The sequence below is a fragment of the Grampus griseus genome (genome assembly GCF_964374135.1).
Source record: "Grampus griseus genome assembly, chromosome: 2".
In the NCBI taxonomy this organism is placed as follows: domain Eukaryota; kingdom Metazoa; phylum Chordata; class Mammalia; order Artiodactyla; family Delphinidae; genus Grampus; species Grampus griseus.
The window spans coordinates 105,211,420-105,229,713 of record NC_139018.1 but is presented as its reverse complement, the minus strand read 5'-3'; the positions used below and the strand labels follow the sequence as shown (position 1 = coordinate 105,229,713).

The 18,294-nt window shown below is 35.0% G+C and overlaps 1 protein-coding gene across 4 annotated transcripts in view; it reads left to right on the top strand.

Moving 5' to 3' along the window:
- VPS13C (vacuolar protein sorting 13 homolog C) overlaps nt 1-18,294 on the top strand; it is a gene marked incomplete at both ends in the record, with an annotated part of 174,469 nt that overhangs the window by 120,882 nt on the left and 35,293 nt on the right. For all 4 annotated transcript variants that reach the window (XM_082681146.1, XM_082681145.1, XM_082681148.1 and 1 more), the window contains 14 exons: nt 608-837; nt 2,336-2,428; nt 5,033-5,398; nt 5,778-5,864; nt 7,169-7,324; nt 7,526-7,790; nt 8,651-8,811; nt 9,816-9,937; nt 10,658-10,952; nt 12,222-12,611; nt 14,125-14,229; nt 15,012-15,176; nt 16,700-16,828; nt 17,117-17,250. In XM_082681146.1, coding sequence (XP_082537272.1) covers nt 608-837; nt 2,336-2,428; nt 5,033-5,398; nt 5,778-5,864; nt 7,169-7,324; nt 7,526-7,790; nt 8,651-8,811; nt 9,816-9,937; nt 10,658-10,952; nt 12,222-12,611; nt 14,125-14,229; nt 15,012-15,176; nt 16,700-16,828; nt 17,117-17,250 — 2,698 coding nt within the window. The remainder of the gene's footprint in view (nt 1-607; nt 838-2,335; nt 2,429-5,032; nt 5,399-5,777; nt 5,865-7,168; nt 7,325-7,525; nt 7,791-8,650; nt 8,812-9,815; nt 9,938-10,657; nt 10,953-12,221; nt 12,612-14,124; nt 14,230-15,011; nt 15,177-16,699; nt 16,829-17,116; nt 17,251-18,294) is intronic.

Below are 18,294 nucleotides of genomic sequence, written 5' to 3'. Positions count from 1 at the left end.
TCTAATGTGCAACTCAGGAAGATTGGAAAACTGCCGTTTACTGGCAAGGTCAGAATATTATTTTTCCATTTACCTTTCTTAAACAGTAATCATGTGATATCTCTGTATTCATATATGCATGTCATGTAGTTATATTATAGATTGTATGACACTAACTGTAGACTTAAGGGTGAAATCAAGGCAGACAAGTAATAATGGCCTGTGTACTTATCAGGGTCTCCTGTCCTCTTCCTGATACTCCCCTCGCCTGTTTTCCCTTCCTTGCTCCTGCAGCATAACATAGGACACTCAGACGTGTACACACATGCATCGCATATATGCGTTAATTCTGACAAAAAGAACTTCAAAACAAGATGATTTTTGCTAGGTCAAAGTGAGAATGATCTTCTTAACAACAGGGATCAAGATTGCATTATCCCACGTAATCAGCATTTGTTAATAATCATTTATCATTTGTCTTTACCGATCAGTTATTAATATTGTTACTTTCACCATATCTATAATAGCAGGATATTACAAGCAACTTAGCAACTTACAGATAACATGTACCCGAGTGACAAGATTTACTTTACTAGAACTTTTATGGTTCCTATTTTTGTTTCTTTAGATGACTCTGTAAGACCAAATATGACTTTAAACGCCAAGATCACAGATCCAGAAGTGGTGTTTGTTGCCAACCTGACAAAGGCTGATGCTCCCGCTCTGACAGCCTCATTCCGGTGTAACCTCTGTCTATCGACATCCAAACTCGAACAGATAATGAAAGCTTCTGTGAGAGATCTTAAAGTGCTTGCTTGCCCTTTTCTCAGAGAAAAGAGAGGAGAAAACATTACCACAGTAAGAATTACCTTATATTCTAAACTTGGATTGAAGGATGGCAGATGTGGTTGATTCATAGAATCCCAGAATGTGAGAGCTCTGTAGGACTTCAGAGAGTATTTACTCCAGCTTGAGATTTTACAAATAAGGATGTTGAATTCCAAAGATGTTAAATGATTTAGCCATGTCTGTAGTGACAGAACTGTAGACTGTCTCCAGACTCATTTTCATTATACTGTCTTTTGCTGAACAGTGTTTGAATTTTAGTACAAATCAACATTCCTTTTCAGCTGTTGCTTTTGTTCACCACAGTATATCCAATGAGTGAGTGGATGAATGAACCAAAAAATTCATTAGTCATGTGCCCAAAAGAGATTATGTTTTGCTTTATTACAAATTAACTTCAGTTGTGCTTTCACATTATAGTTGAAAAATATGGTTTTAGTTAGTTAAATTTATTACTGTACCAAATGTTTTTTAATGTTAAATTGATAATTTTATGTTAAAGAGCATCATTATATAATGTGACTCATTTGCAGTGTTATTTTAAATTTAAAAAAATTCATGGACAGAGTGACTTGAATAAAGAAGTGCAGTGCTAAGCTTAATCTATACTGTATCATGAAACATTCTTTTTAGCAGGATCATCTTCTATTTTTTTTTTTTGGTTGCACCGGCTCTTAGTTGTGGCATGCATGTGGGATCTAGTTCCCTGACCGGGGGCCCCCTGCGTTGGGAGTGCAGAGTCCTATCCACTGCGCCACAGGGGAAGTCCCAGGATCATCTTCTTTTGACATGTCACAGAAAGCTTATATTAATCATTCTATTTAAAGCTCATCCTACTTTTTTAAAAATGAAAGTTATGCATACTAGTTCCCCCATTCAGTTCAGGTGCATTTTATTTGTTTCTTTAATGATATTTAATAACATAGCCTTCATGGTTTTAATAAATCGTCGAGTTTGAAGATTTGAAATCTATTCTAATAAGGACCTTACAGGAAATTCAAGACTGACCTGTTGTTAATCATCTGGAAGCTGTTCATTTACCTACCTTACTATAGTCTTTTTTTAAAAGGAGTTAACAGAACTATTTGTTTAGAATAACATTTTTAAGTGATTTAGTGACCATAAAAATTATAATGAAATACCATTTCCATTTCCTCATTTACCTCTTTGCAAATGTAAGACCTTACCATAGTCCTTAGCTCATTTTTGTAGATATCTTAAAAGTGTATTTTACATAGGGCATCATCTAAAAGACATTTTAGCAAAAGGAAACATTTTAAACTTCTAATAGTAAATGTGCATTACTACTTAAGAATTGGCATAAAGGAATTCATCAGAACCACTTAAAGTCCTTTCCAGTGGCCATAGACTTGTTATAGTTTGGAGGAGCCCTCACAAGAGATTCTCAGCTAATTTAATTTGCCTTTTTGCTTTTAGTTGTAGACTATAGTTAAAGATCTCAAATTAAGTAAGACATGTTCATAAGTAAATTTCATTTATTTGTTTCTAGATCTTACAGCCCTGTTCTCTATTTATGAAAAAATGTACATGGGCTTCAGGAAAAGAAGATATAAATATTGAAGTTGAAGAATTTATAATTAAGGTTAGTGCCTATCATATTATTTGGGTGAAGATCAATCCTTTTTTTTAATTAATTAATTTATTTATTTTTGGCTGCGTTGGGTCTTCGTTGCTGCACATGGGCTTTCTCTAGTTGCAGCGAGTGGGGGCTACTCTTCGTTGAGGTGCGCGGGCTTCTCATTGCAGTGGCTTCTCTTGTTGCAGAGCATGGGCTCTAGGCGTGCGGGCTTCAGTAGTTGTGGCACACGGGCTCAGTAGTGGCTCAGGGGCTCTAGAGCACCGGCTCAGCAGTTGTGGCACATGGGCTTAGTTGCTCTGCAGCATGTGGGATCTTCCTGGACCAGGGCTCGAACCCGTGTCCCTTGCATTGGCAGGCGGGTTCTTAATCACTGTGCCACCAGGGAAGTCCCACAATCAATTCTTATTTTTCTTATCTTTTGATGACTCTCACATCTAGAGCATTATGCTAGTCACATATTTAGTAATCAATAAAAACCTCTAATATTAAAATACACTTTTCTTTAATGCAAATGTTTGTTTCTGTTTTCTTTGAAAGAGTGCCGGTGAGTCTTGAGCAACGCGGGGATTAGCAGTGCTTTAACTTTATAGTCAGACCTCGGTATAGGCGGTTCCTCAGAATCTGCATTCCTCCATGTCTGAGGTTCTACATCTGCGGATTCAACAGCTGTGGCTTGTGTAGTACCATAGTGTTTACTACTGAAAAAAAATCCACATATAAGTGAACCCCCGCAGTTCAAATCCATGTTGCTCAGGGTGAACTGCACTTTTAAATGATCAGCATAGTTTTTATCTAGTATATTTGTGTGTGTGTTGGAGACTGGGTTTTGGTGGGGAGAGCAGAGATGAAGTGGGAAGAGAAGGAAAGGAAGGATGGAAAAATGAGGTTGCTCTTATTTTATTTGCAATGTTATTTTTAAGCTTTTATTTGAGGTGTAGTTTGGTTGAATTTAATAATTATGTGATTAAATGTTTTATTTGTCTTATAAAATATTTATAATGACAGATGTATGCCAGAAATAAATCATTAGAATTTTTTTTGTCTCTTACATTGGTAGTATTGAAAAAGCAATCTGCTCTCTAAAGTACTTTTCTCTCAATATTTTAAATTACTGGTTTGTCTTAGATGGTGTTCTACAGACTTAAAATGCAAAATGGGGAGAAAACTTGGATTTGCATGCATTTTGTCTGCGACACTGGGTTAAGGTGCTGAGGGATTGTTTTTCCATGTCTTTCTTTGTATATCACTCTACTTATTTATTGAGCACACGTTTTTTGAGGCTTTACTGTTTATGAAGAATGTCCTGTACAAGGCACTGAGGGTACCTGGTCCCTACATTCAAAAAACTTAGTGATATATGTGAGAGAAAGAAGTAAATGAGTGATTACTTTCAGCTTTCAGTGCTAGAGGCATGCATGAGGTGCTCTTGGGGGTGCAGGCAGGAGCCTCCAGCTCAGACTAGGACATCGGGGGAAGCTGTCTGGAAGTGGGGCTACTTGAACTGAGCTTTGAACATCTGAGGGCAGTTAGATGGAGAGAGAGGGAAAGGGTTACCTAGACAGAACCAACAATATGCATAAAGGCAAAGGCTTGAAAAATTCTTTAAGGACTTGGAGGGGTGATCCCATGTGGATGGGGAGAATGGTGTGGTGGAGCCATAGGACTGAGAACAGTAATTATAGGTGACATTAATAAGGCAACGAAGAAAAGGATTCATTTGACAGATAAGTTTGGGAAGTACTGCATACTCGCTCCTTCTTTTGGTGATGTAATCATATCTCCTTAGCATATTAAACAAGTAAGGGTCGTGAGAAGTGAACAGTAGAGGAATCCACTTAATTTCTTTAACCCAGTATTGCTGAAACTTTGGGAAACCATGGGTAGCTTAACTGATTAGGCATCAGGTCACAAAGAAGTTCGTGTCCTACGCTAAAGAGAGTTTTAATCTTACCCTGAAAGTTATGGGGAATTGTTGAAGATTTTAAACATAGGAATGACATGCTCAGATTTGGGTTTTAGAAAAATCATGTGGTGGGTGGCCCGAGATGGTGCTGACAGGACATGGAAGACATCATCGTTGCTAAGAACTAAGGCACAGTGATTGGAATGAAGAGATGAGCAAAGATACTCTCCAAAGATAATAGGAGGTGGAATTTTCAGATCTTAGGCTGAAAGGGGGTCCATGGTGATTCTCAAGTTTCCTATGTCGGTAAGACAAATGAAAACCATGTGTGTATATCTTGATGAGGATCACATACTTTGGTTTAGTTAATGCAGCTGGTTGAAAAATGAAAAATTCAGTTACACTTCTACATTTTTCTGTTCGCATAACACTGTTTCACTCTGAATTAACTGATTTAACTGTAGGTTTCGACAATTGACATGCGCATTAGTCACTTAATTCCAGAATAACCTGGGCAGAAATCACTGTTTTGAGGTTAGTTGACTTGGCACATGATTTTGTGTGTTCTCTTTTGTTTTCCACAGTTATTAATTTAATATATATAAAATTTTAATTAGTTACTTTAAATTTTGTGTGTTATATATTAATTCTTCTCATCTGGGAAATAATTTATTCTAGATCTTCTTCTCCTTTCTTTTTTAAAGATTTCACCCATAATTCTTAATACTGTGATGACAATAATGGCTGCTCTGTCTCCAAAGACAAAAGAAGATGGATCCAAAGATATATCTAAGGAAACGGAACATCTTTGGGGTGTCAAATCTATTAGTGATTTTAACTCTTGGTTTCTTGGTGTTGACATGGCCACAGAAATAACAGAAAATTTCAGAGACATTGAAACTCCACTGATAGAGGAAAATTGTGCTGTTGTTGTCCAGTCAGTTCAAGTTACCTTAGAATGTGGTCTTGGGCATCGAACTGTACCTCTATTACTGGCGGAGTCTAAGTTTTCAGGAAGCATTAAAAATTGGACTTCCCTAATGGCTGCTTCTGCTGACATGACACTAGAGGTATGACCACATGAATTATTACCCACCTTCAGAGGCAACTTCCTTAAAAGTACAATGGAGGAATTAAACTGAGCTTTTTTGTGTGCATGACCATAGCAAGTATATATATGAATAGATACTACATTCTAACATTTAATTTATTCATGTATAGTATTATTTATTTGGTCATTACTTTTTAAGGGTTCTTTTGCTAAATAATTGGTTTATGGAGCAAAGTAAGAGTAAAATAAAATGCACCCTCTTTATAAATATCCTTTGTGTCCTTAGGTATGTTGTTAAAATGGTTACTGGCATATAACGTTACTTAATATTTTTTCCTACTGGTTATAGAAATATGTAGTTAATGTTTAAAGACTCTCATAATTCTGTGCCTTTCCAGGTTCATTATTACAATGAGACCCATGCTGTATGGGAGCCACTGATTGAGAGAGTGGAGGGGAAGAGACCATGGAATTTAAGGCTTGCTGTAAGGAAATCATAATAAAATAATATCATTGTGTATATTCATTTATATATATATATTTTAGTTCAGAGATTCTCAAGATGTAGTCCAGGATCCTTGAGGCCCTTTTAGAGGATCATGGGATCAAAATTCTTTTCATAATAATATTCAGACATAATATATCATTTTCATTCTCATTCTCTCATGGGCATACAGTGGAATTTTCCAGAGACTATGCAATTTTGCAGCAGATTGAATACAAAATTAGAAATGAGTCCACCTGTCTTCTCTTAAGGCTTGCACTAAAGAGATTTGTAAATACTCGTCTTCTCACTATGTATTTTTAATGGTTATTTTTCATTAAAATATTATTTATGTTAACGTGTAACTGTTGGTTTTAAGTGAATATTTTAAATTTTCTCAGTTTTAGTTTCTCATAGAGTACATACTGATAGATAATAAACCACATAAGTGAAGCTCTTTGGGATCCTCAGTCATTTTAAGAGACCAAAAAATCCAAGAACTGCTATTCTGGTTCATGAATTCTTTGTGTCATCTCTTCATGGTACTTCCTGAGAACACTGCAGAGTCCTACATACTGAAACACATCTTCCTAGATTAACAGGAACACAAGTTTTATGCCCTTCACAAATTATCACAGCACACTTCTCTGGGGCAACTTGACTCAGGTGTGAGGCATTGAAATTGACTTAGCAGATTCTTATTTTAAAGATGAGCTGTCACTTAACCTGTGTCCTCGTTTCCTCTCAGTAAAGTAGAAGTAATATTTCTGACCTACCTCTCTTTGGAGTAGGCAGGCTAACAAAGAATGTTTTACAAGACTTTTGAAATGCCTTTAGAATGAAAACTATGATGGAATCTGATGGCTGGTTGAAAGCTTATCATATTACTTATTTATAGGTGTTACTGGTAAAAAGTAGAAGGAATTCCAGATGTTACTTCCAATAAGGATCAGTTTAGACTTCAGGGTCCTCTTAGAGTGCTCATCAAAGTAAAATGACCAATTAGGTGACACTGGGTAAATAGCTTTCTCTGGTGAATGCACAAAAGACAAATATTGTAACTCACTTGGAGTCCTTCCATGGCACAATTCTAAACATTTCCCTATGCGTGGACTACACACTGAAAGAAAGAATGCTGATTTGTGCTAAGTCAGGGTGAAGCACTGAATATTTTTGAAAATGAGACTTTTGAGGAGCCTTAATACAAAGTGACAAGGTTAGGAGAATTTAACCTTGACTCTGTCGAGAGTATTTTAATTTTATTATTCATTGGCTAATAAATTTGCTATGTATTTATCCTCGTAGGTAAAGAAGAATCCAGTCCAGGATAAAAGTTTGATGCCAGGAGATTATTTTATTCTACTTCCTGAGCCAGAAACAGAAGTTGATATTTCTTCAGGAGATACAATGAATATAACAATATCCAAAAGCTGTCTTAATGTTTTCAACAATTTAGCAAAAGTATGTTTGGTTCTTGCTTGGACTGTTTCATAGTTTGGTTCTTGCTTGGACTATTTCAAATGGAATTTTAAATTGAAACGTATGCATTATTTTTGTTTGTCATCAACATTCGTTTCTAAAAAATGTGTAGTTGAAATTTAGTTTTTGAAAAAAAATTTGAATTTTGCAAAAATTTTATTGTGCTGTTGTGTTCCTTTTCAGGGTTTTTCAGAGGGCACTGCTTCTACTTTTGACTACTCTTTAAAAGACAGGGCACCTTTTACAGTAACAAATTCTGTAGGTGTTCCCATTAAGGTGCAGCCCAATCATAATCTCAGAGTGATGGGCTCCCTTGAGAAAAGTGATGTGTGTGATATTGATGCCGGTCAGAAATTGGAATTGGAATATGCCAGCATGGAACTTTCATGTCAAGGGAAGCTATCTACACTGAGCCGTCAGGAGAGCTCCCTCTTCTCTCTGACCTTTGGTATGCTATATTTATGCTATTTTTAAGGGTATCTTTGGAATTACTGGTGTCAGCTTATTTTTGATAAAATATGGAAAAATACTTGCTGTAGATAACCTTGAGAGACAACATTTTTAAAGGCTTGAAACAAATACTTGATAAACTTTTGTTTTCTTCCTCTAAACTTGAGAAAATTAAACTTGATTAATTTAAGAATCACCTTAGAAAACTAGATTATTTCTTTTTTTTTTTTTTTTCTGTACGTGGGCCTCTCACTGTTGTGGCCTCTCCGGTTGCGGAGCACAGGCTCCGGATGCACAGGCTCAGCGGCCATGGCTCACGGGCCCAGCCGCTCCACGGCATGTGGGATCTTCCTGGACCAGGGCACGAACCCGTGTCCCCTGCATCGGCAGATGGACTCCCAACCACTGCGCCACCAGGGAAGCCCTAGATTATTTCTATGTGCTTAAATATTAAATAGTACAGTATGTAGTATGCTTCAAAAGGACTGGAGTTCAGTGAGAAGAGAAAATAACTATATTCAGAAGTCTTAAAATGTTGACAGTAGTTATCACCATTTCAAAAAAAAAAGCGATTTTTATTGTTATATAGTTGAGAAAATAAGGAACAAGTTGGATTTTTTTTGTTTTAATACATTTAAAACCCCAAGAGAAGTTGTTTGGGGTCAAAAAAATTTTATAATAACTAGTTTCCTTTCTTTGTTAGCTCCTGTGTCTTAGAAAAGAATTTTGTGTAGTCTGCATTTCTAGTCATGAGGAAGAATACTCTTGTCATTATTCTGAGGTGCTGCTCCTGATCTGTCTTATAAAAATTTAGGTAAATTAGTATTTGGAATGTTTCTCACTTATGCTCTGACTTAGCACCTCATGGATATACAGAAGTTACAAAAGTCCCTGTTGCCAGACCTGGACGGCGATTGTATAATGTATGGAATCCCAATGCCAGTCATTTTGACTCACTTGTGGTACAAATTGATGCAACTGAAGGGAACAAAGTAATTACCCTTCGTTCTCCTCTGCAGGTAATGCATTAAAGTGAATTGTGTTCCTTTAAGTATATCAAGAAATATTAAATCATTTGGCTGAATATAGAAATATAATAAAACTTCATTAGGTCAGTACTGATTGTTCAGAAATAAATAATAGTTTGAACTGAGTATTTCCTGTCCAACTTACTTTTGTAATATTCTTCATTTTAAATGTCTTATGAAATGCTGTTGTTAATTTAAAGCCCATTTTTGTTGTCTCCTGGGTTACTTATGATTTTAATGAAACTTTTTGTCTATTCCTTTAAAGATTCAGAACTGAGGAATATTGCAGTAATAGCTGGTTGTCAAATAGGATAACATTCCATTCTCTTTGTATTGTATTTTTCAAGTATGTATGAAGGAATATTGAAATGGTCTCCCCAGAAAAAAATTTTAGCATATTAATCTGTGTAAATATTTTTTCCACCTTTAAGGCTTTATCGATTTTTCTTTTTCTCTGCATTATTACAGATTTCAGCATATGGTCAGCAGAAGAATATTTCTTCCTACCTATAACATCAGATAAAAATGAAAGGATTTCCAATTTTGGTCATTGTCTCTCAGTTTACTATTAGCTCCAACCTATATTACACTGTAGTTAAGGAAGGATTGTACTGTATTTATTTACCTCATGTTTCCTTTACTATCCTTTTCTGTTTAGTTGTATGGTGCATTGAGAAAAGGTTGTAATGAGGAAAATATTATGACTGAAATCCTCAAAGATTAATACGTATTTGAAAGATAATAATACACACTAAAAAATTCAGTCTGTAATATATGAACATGTGAATATCCTAATAATTTTTGATTTCTGTTTAACCATCAAGTTTCATATATATAGCTCCTTAAATATCTTAAAACTTTTCAGTTACCATAAAAATATCTTCCAATATTGGGCTTGAAATTTTTTAGTTCCAAAAGTGATTGTGTGTGGCTCACATTTTTCTTTTGAACGTCTACATCTTTTTAAACAACTTGTATGTTTTTTTGTCCAACAGATTAAAAACCATTTCTCTATTGCTTTCATCATCTATAAATATGTTAAGAATGTGAAGTTATTGGAGCGCATTGGAGTAGCCAGACCTGAAGAGGAGTTCCATGTTCCTTTAGATTCATATAGGTAGATACTTCCTTGAATATGTTGATATAAAAGGTTCATAGTATATATTTTTAATTCTGTGAATTAGAATCTTTATTCTAGAAAAGAGTAAAATATCTATATTCTACATAATAATAATTCTTATTATCTAAAGATCTGTAAAAGCCAGTTTTGAGACATATAGAGAAATACATTTATATTGTTGAATTTACCAGATGAAATTTCCTGTTGTATACTTGATGTTTTAGAATTTTCTGAGGCTTTTTTTTTTTTTTTTTTTTTTGCTGTACGCGAGCCTCTCACTGCTGCGGCCTCTCCCGCTGCAGAGCACAGGCTCTGGACGCGCAGGCCCAGTGGCCATGGCTCACGGGCCCAGCTGCTCCGAGGCATGTGGGATCCTCCCAGACCAGGGCACGAACCCGTGGCAGGCGGACTCTCAACCACTGCGCCACCAGAGAAGCCCTCTGAGACTTATTTTTATTAGATTGCCTTTGTATTTGAAATGACTTTTTTTTTTAAGTTGTCATTTTTTACAGAGTATTTTTTCCCAGAAGGTGCTTCCATGAGTCAGCTGTGTGACTTTGGGCAAGTTTCTTAAACTTTCTTAGCCTTGTTTTTCTCATCTGTAAAAATAGGAATAATAGTACTTATCTTGTAGAGTTATCAAAAAGAATTAATGAGATTCTTTTTCTTACGTTCTCAATAAAAACGTTTTTCCCACTCTGTTTTCTTCTTCTGTAGATGTCAGTTGTTCATTCAGCCAGCTGGTATTTTAGAGAATCAGTACAAAGAATCCACCACATATATTTCCTGGAAGGAAGAACTTCATCGGAGCAGGGAAGTCAGATGCATGCTGCAGTGTCCGTCAACAGAAGTCAACTTCTTACCTCTTATAGTCAATACAATTGCTGTGCCTGATGAATTAACCTATATATGTACACACAGGGAAGACTGGGATCCAGCTTACATCATTCATCTTTACCCTACTGTCACTTTGCGGAATTTTCTCCCATATTCTCTAAGATATTTACTTGAGGTATGCCTCTTGCATTTTGTTTGACTTTTATTATTACATGGAGTGAATTCTAGTTTGTTTTTTTAATGGTATTTTTAGTTGAGGTCAGTGTTTTACATTCATCTACTTGTAATGCTTTAATAATAGCAAAAACTGGTATAACACCTACTTTGTGCCAGCCACTATGTCATGTATTTTACATGTATTAACATATTTAGTCCTTACAATAACTTCCTGAAGAAGGTACTGTTATTAGACCCATTTTACAGATGAGGAAACTGAGTCACAGAGGGGTTAAGTGACAGGTCCAGGATCCCACAGCTAATGAATAGTAGAGCTGGAATTTGAACCTAAGCAATTTAGTTCCTTGTTCTCCACCACTGAACTCTGCTGCATCTGCTCTAAATTAATAATTATAATAGTCTCTTTATTATCTGAGTATAATTCTCTTAGCTAAAGTATGGGAAAATGCCAGTGAGAAAATACTTCATCTTAATTTATTATGAAGTTAGTTTTAAAGTTTTTTGTTTTAAAGTGATGATTATTTGGTTCAAGTTTCTGTAGAACTGAAAAATAATTACTGTCTTAAAAAATATTGGGGAACATTTTCTAGTAATGAAGTATGATAAATATTTTTAAATTTGTACATGCCACAACATATCAAAATACAAAAATCTGGAAAGTATTTGGAACCTAAATTTATTTTCTTTTTCTGACAATGAGCCATCCCTGAGTTGTGGAGAATAAAATTAATTAGATGAACTAAGTAGTGTTTAGACAAGAGATGTTTTCAGTAAGGAAGCCAAATTTATTATGTTGCTATTACTCATTTTTAAAGTAGTTCCACCTTAGATAGCTTGTCAGCATAGCTTGATATCACTTTTCTTATTCTATTTGTATGAGAACCATTAGGTGTAGTATGTGAATAAAGGATGAAGCTGAAGTCCAGGCAATTAAGTGGCTCATTTAGTGACATAGCTGTTAATGGAAAACAGCCAGTGTTCTGGAATCCAGCCTTTGATTCTTGGCACAGGTCTTTTTCTCAAAATTTATAACCATTGGCCTGCTAATGACCAAAAGACAGTTTCTGACTTTGGCTATGATATAGTGTTTTATTTTTAATCATTAGTAATTGTTGGATATTCATAATATGTAAAGATGGTACCTTGAAGACTTGTCAGTTAATGTGAATCTGGTAGGTTACTTAGTATTTGTATAAAATATGGACGTTATTGCAGAGGTTTTTAAAAAATTGGTAAGCAAATTTAGTTTTTGTTTGTTTGTTTTTAGGGAACAGCAGAAACTCATGAGCTAGCAGAAGGCAGTGCTGCCAATGTTCTACATTCGAGAATCAGTGGAGAAATAATGGAATTAGTTCTGGTGAAATATCAGGGCAAAAACTGGAACGGACATTTCCGTATATGTGATACACTTCCCGAATTCTTTCTTGTGTATTTTTCTTCTGACTCCACAGAAGCGATGACAGTTGACCTGTCAATACATGTCAAGCGAATTGGCAGCCAGATGGAGCTATCCATCTTTAGTCCCTATTGGCTCATCAACAAGACTTCTCGAGTTCTCCAGTATCGTTCAGAAGAAATTCATGTGAAACACCCAGCTGATTTTAGGGATATTATTTTATTCTCTTTCAAGAAGAAGAACATTTTTAGTAAAAATAAGGTGTGTTTTTGTTGATAAAACAAATTACCTGTTTATTGTTTATCTCATGCCATGCTTACCTCTTTGCTCAGTGTCACAGGTTATGAATTAGGTCCAAGAGGACTTTTAAGGAATACACGGTTAAGTGGCATATTAGGGACTAACAACAATAGTGTCCCAAGGCTGAGTTACCTTTTTCTCTGGTGCCCCTAGAATTACTTCTGTTTTTGACACAGTGTCAAGTAGAAACCTTGATTTTATGTAGGTTACCAGTGATGCAATGGCATTTCAAAAGATAGAACAGTTGAATTTGGTTTATTTTAACTGAACCCTCCTATGTGTGAAGCACTAAAGCAGGCCTTCGTGAGAGAAACCTAATGCGTAAGGCCTGATCCTTTATGCTCTGGTTCCTTCTTTCCTTTTCAGAGTCACATCTTGGTATAGTTTACCTCTATGCCTTTGTATGGCTGCAGTCTCTGCCTAGAATGCCTCTTGCCCTGTGCTTTGCCTGTCTGCTTCATGTTTTCTGGCTATCCGCTGTTCATCCTTTGGCAGTCTGCTCCAGGCTGACATGTGTGAAGGATTTTCTGACCATCTAAAGTGGGGCTAGATATTCCATCCATGTTCTCTTAGAGAAGTGCTTCTCAAATCTCAGTGTGCGTTAGAATCACCTAGAGGGCTTTGAAAACAATTTGCTGGGTCAGACCCCCATAGTTTGATTCAGTAGGTCTGAGTAGGGTCTGAGAATTTGCACTTTCCACAGATTGCCAGGTGTTGCTGATGGTGCTGGTCCAGGGACCACACTTTGAGAACCCCTGTCTTATTGTTTTGATTAATACTTGATATTGTACCTGTTTATGTGTCTGACCTCTGGTTGTACTCAGGTATTTTATAATCTATTGGGTAGGTGGAGGTTAATACAGGAGCAGAATTAGATCTCTTCTGTACAACTTTATCTGAATCCCATAGCCAGGAGTAAACTTTTTACCCTCTCACCTTGATCTCATATTATCCCTTTTATATAGTTGTTATCACATTGAGTCTCGCATCATAATTATTAGTATGTATTTCCTATCTCTTTGTTTAGTTGGAAGCTCATTGAAGACAGGAATTGTGTCTTCCATTCTGCTTATCACAACACTTTTCCTTTATTGTTTGCTGAATAATGTTAAAAGCATAAATTCTCTGTGTGCTAAAACTTTAAGAATTCGTTAGCTCTGTATCAAAAGTCTAACACTGGAAAATATCATTTTACATTATAATTCCTTTTCAAATAACAGAAGGTCGCATTGGTATACATCTTTAAATTCACTGTACTCATTGCATAGGTGAATGGGAAGGTCAGAGCTCTGCTTTTAAATATTACATTGTCCCCTAGAGTTTCTGTGGTTCTGTTACCCATTTGCAGCATGCCTTTGGTTATATTTTTCTGTCTCATGTTACTAAATAAATTTCTAGTGGTCTAGCAGCATTCCATCAAATAAAATTAATATAGTGTTTTAGATTTCTTATATGATTGTGTTCTCTGGTGTAGGTACAGTTAAAAATTTCAACTAGTTCATGGTCCAGTGGTTTTTCATTGGATACAGTGGGAAATTATGGATGTGTGAAGTGTCCTGCCAACAATATGGAATACCTGGTAAGATTTTGCTTGCTTATTTACTTTTGATTTCATTCACATTTTCATCAGTAAATGAGCTGGATCCTAAGGGGTACAGAAATGTGAATTCAGAGTATTACGTGGAGGACTGTTATATCTCTCTACTAATTTCTAGGGCCACTAGTATCAAAGCAAAACCTAAATTTGTCAAAGTTTAAGGCAGTGAGTTGAATCCATATAAGTAAGCAACTTGGTAAATATTCAGAATATACTAGAATCTGCATTCCATACCACTCCCTGCCAAATGTTTCTTAAATCTTAAGTTTGACTGCGAAAATTTGAATAATCTGATACAAGTTGACTTGTTTTATTACCACTTTGAAATTTTTATTTTATTTTATTGATAGCAGAGTTAATAAAGCAGCAAAAATTGAGCCTGTACACTAATTTTAAAACAATTTATTTTGGAATGTTAAAAAGTAAAGGATTTTTTTAAAATTAAGTTTGTTATTATAAGTCATCGTTAGTTAAATTACTGAGTGATATTTCTTCAATTTGTTTCTGATGGAGCCAAACTAAGGAACCAAAATTTTTCTTCTTAGTGAGAAGATAATCAGTCATGGAATATGGCTCTTAGCAGTTACTTTATTTAAGAAATCTTATTTTAAAATATTTTAAGAAGCCTGTATGTGAATAGGGGGTGTGTGTGTGTGTGTGTGTGTGTGTGTGTGTGTGTGTGTGTGTGTGTGTGTGTGTGTGTGTGTGTGTATTTCAAGCTATGTAAAGTACTGGGAAATGATAAGCTTGTTTGCTTTTTACAGGTTGGTGTTAGCATCAAAATGAGCAGTTTTAATCTTACACGAATAGTTACTTTGACTCCCTTTTATACTATTGTGAACAAGTCATCACTAGAACTAGAAGTTGGTGAAATTGCACCTGATGGCTCAATGCCAACTAATAAATGGAACTATATTGCTTCTTCAGAGGTAATATTTTCCTTTAATACAACTGGCTCCTAAAATGTACAAATAAATATAGACATATAAATAAGAATTATGTATATCTCTTTGTCATACTCACTTTGCTACCATGTTTGTGGGTTAAAATATGACAGCCAGCTTTGAAAGACTTTTATTTCATACTATAAGCATATGTTAAAAAAGAAGAAAAAAATTGTGGATAATATTTACCACTAGCTCAGTCTAGACTGTTAACACTCATTCTCTAGTTCTTCCTATATGTATAAACATGGGTATGTACTGTAAAATGTACATAAAGTACTATGTATTGTGTCAATAGCAAGGTAACGTCTTTGTATTCAAGAAGGATCTAATCTTGTTGGAGGGCTTAAGACTCATATAAATTAATACATGGAGAAGAAGATAGTATATGGTAAGTTATAGGTGGTTATAGGATCTCTGAATAGATGAGCTGGAAGTTTCCTTGAAAAATTCCAAAAATTCAACCACCTTGCTTTACAGAGAAAGAAATTGAATCTTACTTTTTTAGGTCAGTAAAGTTATTGGAGGTTGAGATCATTGTGGTCTAGATCAAAAGGAAAAGTTTCATAGAAGAGCTGGCATTTGAACTAAACTTTTGCAGACTCAACAAGAAGAAAGGTGAAGAGAATAAGGAAAGAGTGGGGAGAGGACAGATGCAAAGACAAGTGTTAGTTGCTTGAATTTGCCCGAGTTTTCAACCAAGCCACCTGACTTAAGGATAGGACTGTTCTTCTGTACATCTCAAAAGAATTCTAAAATTATTAAAAAAAATATTTAGCAAAAGGTTAAGAGAAGGATTCCAATTACACTACAAACACAGACCTCTAAGAGGCATGGCCTTTCCAAGGCACTTGGAATGATCTCCATAGACTTGGTAGCAAATAAATGCTCCTTATCTTTTTATCTTTGATGTGAGTTTGATAGCAGTAGTATTTTTTTTTAGAAATAGAATTTACCCAGTATTCTATAACAGAGGGAACTTTCTTTTTAGGAACTAAGATCTCAGTTTTACAGATAAGGAAACAGGCTCAAAAAGGTGCATGATTTGATTAAGATCAGACAGCCTGGAGGATAGTGTCAGGACTTCCAGCAAGGTCCTCTGCCTTCAGTTGTCTTCTGGTTTATCTAGGATAAGATACTCTGTGAAAGAATTCATGGTGATTAAGGAATTAAAATGGGTTATACATAAAAGCAAATGTTATTAAGATTATAATTTTTAAATATTCAAGATACTTGAGATGTTCTTAATAGCACTTCAGTTTCTCACATTGTAATTATTCTGTAAGTATGAAAAGACTAATATAACAATTCTTCTGATGGAGTTTCTTTGGCTTCATAAATAATCATTATATTGTCAGTAATCTTAATATTAGATGGAGAGGGGCTATTTTAAGAAACTTAGTAATAATTGGATCATGATCTGAATTAGAATTGGAAACTTTATTAGCCACTGTTTTATTTATACTGTAGTATTGTTTTAAGACTGATATTAACTTTTATATTTTCAGTACCTTCCATTTTGGCCTGAAAAATTTTCAGGCAAACTTTGTGTGAGAGTGGTGGGCTATGAAGGATCCTCCAAGCCATTCTTTTATAACCAACAGGATAATGGCACTTTATTGAGCTTAGAAGATCTGGTAAGTTTTCCTGTTTTAAAATAAAATGTCTTTGATTTTTAAAGTTTGCTGTAAAACATTTTATTAAGACATGCTATAAAATATACTGATAATTAATTGAAGGTATACTAAAATATCAATATATAATGCAGTACATATATTTGTAAGAGATCAGAGCCAGTGTGCTTTTCAGTAAGAACTTAGGAAAACCAACTTTGTAATATCTGTATAAGTGATTGAAACTCTAAATGTACCATGTGCAGTTTAAACCAATACCTCAAACATACTCTTTTTTTTTTTCTACAATAGAATGGGGGTATCTTGGTGGATGTAGATACCGCTCCACATTCAACTGTCATAAGCTTTTCTGATTACCATGAGGGATCCGCACCTGCCCTAATAGTAAACCACACACCATGGAACATCCTCACATATAAACAGAGGTATGAAAAAAAAGGGTTCTTGGAAAATCTGATTTGCTTTTACTGGTCCATAGTCCCTTCTAGGAAATACTTGGAGCTAGGTGTGTTTCACATTCTACATATTTTCAGATTTTAGAAAGGTAATAGGGATACATGATGTTTATTGCTAATACCCATAGCAGGTTTTGAGACAGTACTCTATAACCAAACACATTAGTATTCCTGTAGCAAAAGTTGTGAACCTTCACAGTAAGTGGGATAAATGAAACCGTTAACAGTTTCACATCAGTTCAGATCAAGTTTTGCTGCCACATGACGTTTGACACCAAACTTAGAGAAAAATATTTGGAGTTTTGGAGCTTTTTAAACTTCAGAATTGCACATAAGGAATTGTGAACCTGTTTAAGTATTATCATTCTTTTGTAGTCTGGTGATGCTCAGTGAACCTCTCCCTGTAAATTTGTATCTAGTTTTTTGGTAGGAATAGTAGAAGATTAAATAAGAGGGCAGAAGATTAAAGAAAGATTAAAGTAGAAGATTAAGTAGTGGTGTTGAATGTATTATAGTACAGGCTGATAGGAATTTTGTTGTTCTTGTCTGTGCTATCATTTGGCTTGGGTAATGCCAGTAAATAATGATATAACAGATAGCTTTAAATCCTTAAAATATGTAATATATATTTGCAAAGAATTATTATTATAAATCTTCAAGGCATTATTTTATATGTATATATAAAATAGTAATATACATTATATATGTATATATATAAAATAATGCCTTGCAGATTTAACGTATTCATAACTCTCATGGCTTGAATCTGATGAGAGATTTAAAAGCATACATTGGGATTAAACCCTAACTGGGTTACTTTTTATTTTAGTTCTCTGGAAAGTCTTTTGTATTATCCAGACCAATACTTCTAAACTTAAGTATCAATATTAAGATCCCTTAGAAATCTTGTTAAAATGTAGGTTCTGATTTAGTAGGTTTTAAGTGGGGCCCAGAATTTTGCACTTTCCAGCAAGCCTCCAGGTAATACTAATGCTGCTGGTCCACAGACCACGC